This window comes from Phoenix dactylifera, chromosome 11 (assembly GCF_051530095.1).
Source record: "Phoenix dactylifera cultivar Ajwa chromosome 11, Ajwa_hap1_PhDact_Kaust_v1.1, whole genome shotgun sequence".
Lineage (NCBI taxonomy): Eukaryota > Viridiplantae > Streptophyta > Magnoliopsida > Arecales > Arecaceae > Phoenix > Phoenix dactylifera.
In genome coordinates this window covers 12,534,431-12,541,264 of record NC_143200.1, presented here as the reverse complement: position 1 = coordinate 12,541,264, position 6,834 = coordinate 12,534,431, and the positions used below count along the sequence as shown (strand labels likewise).

The following is a 6,834-nucleotide window of genomic DNA, read 5'->3' as shown; positions in this document are numbered from 1 at the left end:
TATTGGTATCATTTATGATTCTTCCAAGGTATCCAACAAATTATATTCATCAAATATAATTTCAATATAGATTTCCAAATTGGATTTTTAGTATTATTTAATTAATAGAGCCGAAAAGTGGGGAAAAAAGCAGCTATCTCGATGTTGGTGAAATTAGTTATCATGATTCGCTGTCTCAAATCACAAATAGAGTTTACATATTTGCATATAGGCACAAGGAGTTATTAAAAAAATCTAGAAATACATAGAACAAAACCACCAATAATCATGTTACTACTCATAAAATGGTGCTCCAATGAAATCCAATCAAAGTTGTGCACCGCTTGGCTGCACACCAACTTAATCAGTCAATTTTTCTCTGATATTATATGGAGCAACAAGATCTCATGTAGAAGAACCGTCTGACATCCTGGATTACACACAAACAAGTACCAAAAGGGAAATTTTGACAAAGAGATGCAACGAGAAAATAATACTAAGAAAAACTAAACCTTGAGAGAACTAAAAATCTTATTAAATAATAAAAAAATTATAAAACTTAGGTGCGGCAACATCATGAGGATGTCTATTAAATAAGGTGCGGCAACAAGGGACGTGTCTTGTGCGCTCCACAGAATCAAGCCAATGTCAAACCAATAACTCGCCCACTCACTAGAATTCTACGGCTTGACCCTATATATATCAGCGATATACTTATTTCTAACCCAGGTAGGACCAAGACTCGAGTGCTTGACAGTGCCCTATATTCCCGCCCCAGCTCGAGTTAAACTGTAGAAGTGCCGACTACTTAAAGTGCAAGTACCTGACAGTGCATCTCAGGTCCCACCCTAACTAAAATTGGACCATAGAAGTACCGACTACTTTAAGTGCGAAGAATACAAAGTCTAAATTGGTAAAGGATTCCCACCTGTTTGCTTACCTTGGGATATGATCAATACAAAGACATCTAATATATTTAACAAAATTTAGCTGCACTCGAATAGATATTCATAAATCTAATTAGATTTGTATAAGATAATAAAGATCTCACATCAAAAATTCAAATTAGATATTATCTACTACCTCTAAATTACTTATACATCAAAAATTATATGATTTCGAAATTCTTAGCTTATGTATCAAGTTTCAAAAAATTAGATATTTCAAATAATATAAAATTATTAATTTATATTTTTTGGTCATTTGATGTCTAGATTAGAGAGCTCCAAATTATATGATTTATGATATATAAGTAATTTAAAACTAGTAAATCATATCCAACGGTTTGGATCATTGATGTAAGGCTCTTATTATCTAATGTAGAGCTAACCGGATCTTAGTATAAATTCACTAAAAAAAAAAGAAGTGTAGCTCTATTATGTTATCTAAGCTAATAAACCTTGTAATACTAGAGTTGGACTTGTACTAACCAATACAATTTATAATGCCCACTCAAGCTCTTATTCGTTATCCATGACGCGCTTATATGGCTCGTTTTAGTTAACTTTCCGACACCAGCACTCTATGTGCAAACCATCAGTTAAAAAAGAGAAAAAAATGTTAGTACGGCAATTCGCAATGATTTCACCACTCCCCCATTTTTTTTTTCAATAAATGCGTGGAAACCTAGGTGGCAAATTCTGGACTGGAAGGTAAATTTATGTTTATTTTTTTTTCACAACAAACAGCGGAACGGTAACAAGAAGAAGCTCCACGAAAGTGAAAGACAAATCGATGAGAACTAATGGAACAGAGAGAGGTCCTAGGTACCACTACGCATTGGCTAGGCAATCCGACATATAACGAGAGAAAGGGAACAACCAAATCTGGATCAAATGAGCCCTCTCCCTCTCCTTCCCAAATTCACAGACTTCCTCTATTCTTTTCTTACTTAGGTCATAGGAGACGAGCTTTCCGGGAAGAGATAGGTAGACCACCTCCTTCTCTGGATGGAACGCCAAGAAATTGAATTGGTCCGACAGAGCAGCGAGAGAATCATTGGAATGAATTCTTTTATAATTCCGTTCCACGGTTGCTCGAACGTCGATGCGATGCTTTAGCACCCATTTATGGAGATTGAAGTCCTTAAGCTTCCAAATCCTTATTTGTTCGCCATCGTTGTGGGTGTAATGAAGAGAGCCTCTGGACTTGCCAACACTTCCTTCACGCTTCATCGGCTCGGGCAATTCGATCAGATGGCAATCCATTTCAGCAAGATTGATAGCCACAATGTGTTTCGGATACGCAATTATGTAAAGAATTCCATCAAAGTATTGCATGGTGGCCGACATGGTATCGGTGCTGAGCCCCCAGTGCAGCTCATGCTCGACCCACCTCCCGGTCTCCGATGAGAAAACCTCGATCTCAGACCCTTGTTCCAGCCAGCTTGTGAAGCAGATGACCTTGTAGTTTGGGGAGTGGCAGGGATCAAAGGTCAATATAGAGAGTTGGCTACTCCTTATGGGCTCAGGGAGAGCCACCCACCTCTTTGCGGTGGGGTTGACGACGTAGAATTTCGAGGGAAAGCATGAGTAGTAGAGTAGCAACCCGTTGCAGCTATCGATGATGCTTGAATTATGATGGAAAGGAAAGAAATCAAGATTACAGTCTTCGAGGCCATTTTCGGACGTGTGCGCATATCTTGGCTCCCTGGTGAGGTTCGAGTTGTAGCTGTAGTACACGCCGGAGGTGATCAAGGGGAGCTTGCTCCTAAGGTAGTTGTCGGAGATTAGACCATACCACGCTTTGGAGACACAGTTGAATCTAAACAGGGACTTCAGAGGAAGCCTTGTGAGAATCTGTGTCAACAAATCATCACTCAAGCTAACTCCATTACTACCGCCAGCACCACAAGGTCCACAACTACCTGAAGGGCTGATTGGGTTCATCTTTGATAGGCCCTTCCTTCTCTAGAGGATGCAAAAGATGGTCCAATGGAAGCGGTATTTAAAAGCCCTCCCCACCTTCAAGATGTATACAAAGCAAACAACAATTGAAGGACAAGCTTCAAACGGCTAGAATGGGCTAGCAAACAAAGCTAAGTAAACAGTTGGGGGAAAATGGGGGTATCATACGAGTTGTATCTGGTTTTTGGGTGATGTGGGAGACCGATGGAAGGAGCACCAGCTTGTAACTGCTAAGGTGGGAGGCATATACCTGTGGGTTGGATGAGAGACCCCAGAAGACCGTCTTCTTATAGCGACCTCAGCAGATGGCGTTCGCTTTCACGCAAACCACCTCACACGTTGTAACGTTCACGCCAACGAGCGGCAAAGGTTGCTTGGTGTGGCACCAAGCATGGGACGGTTCTATTTGTCAGATTTAGAAAAGGATCTACGGAGCGATTCAGGTAACGTGGCTGTTGGAGAGCGGCGATACCATTAATGCTATCCTTGGTTGAAGGAGAGTTGCTTGTAATTTGTTATTTTAATCATAAGGGTCGGAAGGAGGAGCACATTCTTAACGGATAGATCTTCTCCTGTGAGTCAAGGTTGCCCTTTGCGGGGTTTGTGCTTTTTAAATTAAATAAATATTTTAAAGAGGTCCCCATAACTACAAGGAGAAGGAAGCAGAAACTTTTCCGTGTCTTCTTGCCCGTTTCTAAAGAATTTATGAAAAGTTAGAACATTGTCGTTCTTTTCTAAAAATGTTGGAAAATTCTTTGGAGATCTCATTGGTGTAAACGAAGAATTTCATGAGTCAAATGGCTTTGGCGGCTCATAATTGGGCAATTCACAGTCTATCACACCAATTTTCGCAACTTAATCCCTTCATGGAGTGAATGGATGGCCAGGAATAACTGTATCTGTTTGGTGAGCTTGTCGCGTGCCAGTAAAGAAAAGGAACAAATTGGGTCGTTGTCGCAGTGCTGTTTTGGACGCTATGGAGGGAAAGAAACAATTGCAGTTTTAATCAGATGGAAAGAAATGAGGCCAGATTCCAGTGGAACCATATCGGCTAGAAGGAAGTTAACTGCTTCAAGGGCCACTTGGAGCTAGACTAGGTATCTTTATTACCACTTGAGATGATAGACATATGGGATGAGATGATCGGATCTGGAACTTGTGGAACCATATAGAATTCATGACCACTTGAGAGCATAAATGGAGAAGGTGAGACTAATAGGGCTTCATCATTGGGAACCCGATCGAGTTTGCCGTAGCTTTAATATGGTAGATAGAGAGGATGAGACTATTAAATCTAGGTCTCCTAGAATTAGATGGACTTCGTTGTAGCTTTATATGGTAGATAGAGGGGATGAGACTATTAAGTCTAGGTCTCCTGAAATTAAATGGAGTTCGCCGCTAAAGACCATAGGTAAATAGTGAGATAATTGGATCTGGATCTTTTGGAATTGGACAAAGTTCGCACTACTTAAAACCATAGACTTGGGAGATAAAAACAATTAGAACTGGACATTTAGAACAAAATTGAGTTTACCACCTCTAGAGATTAAGGGTGAGCTTTTCTTTCCCATTAATGTTAGCATATATTAAGCAGATATGGTTATTAGTAATATCATTAACTTTATATTAATTTAGTAGCACTTATAAAGAGTTTTTTATTTAATATAGTTTAATAAGCTAATAAGCTTTTTTCTTAATGAAAGAGCTTTGTTAACGGTGTTGTTTATATGGGTATCCATGTGGAGAATGGTGCAGAACCTCTATTTTAGTATATAAATTAGTTGGGCATCCCTCAACATAGGGTCCTATCAAAATTGGTACATTGCCATACGATCTCTAGATGAGTATTGGACCTTCCAAGACTAATTAGGGGGAGGACATGAATAGACAACTGACTGAATAATGATTTCACCATGGTCATCACAAGTTAAATGTAGGACTCAAGCTAATTTTATTATATTTAGCGCCGAGCAAGGTTGCCCACACATTTTGAATCGTCTCAATCAAAGCTCATATGGGGAAGATATAACCAAAATATCGAAGTTGTGCTGCAGTTCAATGGTTGTATTCTGACGGAAAGGATTATATTACCAAGGCAAATGATAGTGAAGTCATAATGTCAATATAGCTCTAATAGCAGAAGGATTTTAGCATCCAAAATGTCAGAAGGATCTATCAGTTGATATTTGAGTTCGAGACTTGGTGGGAGTAATCTAATGGCGTAAATCTCAATGTCAGAAGGATTTTAGCATCCAGAATGCCCTTAAGGCACAGGTTTTATTCTAAAAGCTTTTCATTTTTTGTCATCAATTTCTGGTCAATTTATAGAGGCATCTCCGGAGTTTAGAAATGTAAAGAGGCCTACAGAGGTATAAGGTCTCGTATGTGCTCAACGTTCATTTTAGTGCAAGGTGACCTAGATCGTGCTTTTCAAAAAACTTTATGGTCCACGTGTCGCCCATCCAAACGAGCACCGGTTGCCCAATACGCACTGCACCGAAGAGGATCTAGACAAGCGACCACTGTTCGGCCACACGATTCTCCATCGCCATCGCTAGTTTTGATCCCGGAGATCATTTAGCCAGCGGACTACAGAGAAGTGCCGGCCGAGAGCAAAGGACTAGTGTAGCGTGTACATCTCAAACTCCCTTCCGGTCACTACAAGTCGGCTAGATCTCTGACTGGGGCACCGTGGCATTTCCTTATAGGTGCCGACACCGAGGTTGGTGACACTTCAGAGTCTTCAAGATAACGCGTCGCCCGCCCATGGAATTTGTCTCGCATCAGCCCATAAACACGGACACGTTTCCATTGAGCGGAACGCAATGACTTTTGTCATCTGAATTGGATGCTCCGATAGAATTTTTTTGCGTCAATTTTGGGTCTGTTGGATATGTTGATCTTGTGAAACCATTCTTAGTGGAAACTCAAAGTGGTGTTATTTCATATTGGCTGCTCAAATTCGTCGCTTACGTGATGCACAGCGGATTATACTGGCTCTTTGCTTGCACGCATGCCACCGTGTAATTGTTTATACGTGTTCGTGTGAAAAGAATAAATTAAAAATAGGACGTGGGCTCCGCAGAAAAATATAAAAAATTTTGGACTACTCCAAGGTTTGTGAGATGACGAAAGAACATTAAATGTGAAAGAAAAACTTTGAACTAACTTTCTAAAACTTCTAAAAATCTTGCAAACGCATGCTAAACTCATAATAGATCTTTGTATACAATTTTACTTCAAGCAATGGAAGTTATATCGTCATTCAGATCGAGATTGATGCATCTAGAATGGGGTATTAGTGCACTAATTAATCTTCTCGAAGCGTTATCACTTTGGCGCAAATTTTGAGTAGTGTCAGACTTTTCAAATTTTGGCGATCCGAGTGAGCTATCCATGACATATCCCAGCTGACATGTAGCTGAATCAGCTTGGATAACCGAACCGTCACTCCAATCTAAGCCGTCCGTGCATCTAAGAAAAGGTGTTAGATTTCTCTACCATTCACCTCTTCTGAAAACTTTTTGTGAGCGGCTCCGAAGATTTCTAGAGGAGTTCTTTGTTCATGTTCTCCGGCACTCCTCCGACAAAGATTGGCATGGTGTTAGTCTTGGACAGCTCTTTTCGATGACCTTCCCCGACGATATTCTTATTTTCGGTGGGTCCTTTGCCCTCGCCTGCTTAAGTTACCTTAGTTTTCTCCGTTCCCTTTAGATTAAGAAATCTCTGTCTTCTTCCTTTGTTTCTTATTCTTTCTCCTTCATTCATCATGACCAAGATTGAGATTTCCATTGGGAGGGTTTAGGGTTTAGAGTTTAGGATTTAGGGTTTAAGGTTTAGGGTTTAGGACCCACCTCGTACCGACATCCTCCCAAAGATCAAATTGATAAGAGCTTCAATCTCATCCTTCAACTAGATGCACTCTTTAGTGTCATGACCGTGGTCCCAT

The 6,834-nt window shown here is 40.3% G+C and overlaps 1 protein-coding gene across 1 annotated transcript; it reads right to left on the bottom strand.

Moving 5' to 3' along the window:
- Positions 1-1,625: 1,625 nt before the first annotated feature.
- LOC120108649 (F-box protein At5g07610-like) lies at positions 1,626-3,166 on the bottom strand. The gene is made up of 2 exons (XM_088706834.1): positions 3,054-3,166; positions 1,626-2,942 (listed from the first exon to the last, which is right to left on the bottom strand). Exon 2 carries the CDS (start codon positions 2,865-2,867, stop codon positions 1,752-1,754), a length of 1,116 nt encoding a protein of 371 aa, XP_088562960.1. The 5' UTR covers positions 2,868-2,942; positions 3,054-3,166; the 3' UTR covers positions 1,626-1,751.
- Between the last annotated feature and the right edge of the window lie 3,668 nt (positions 3,167-6,834).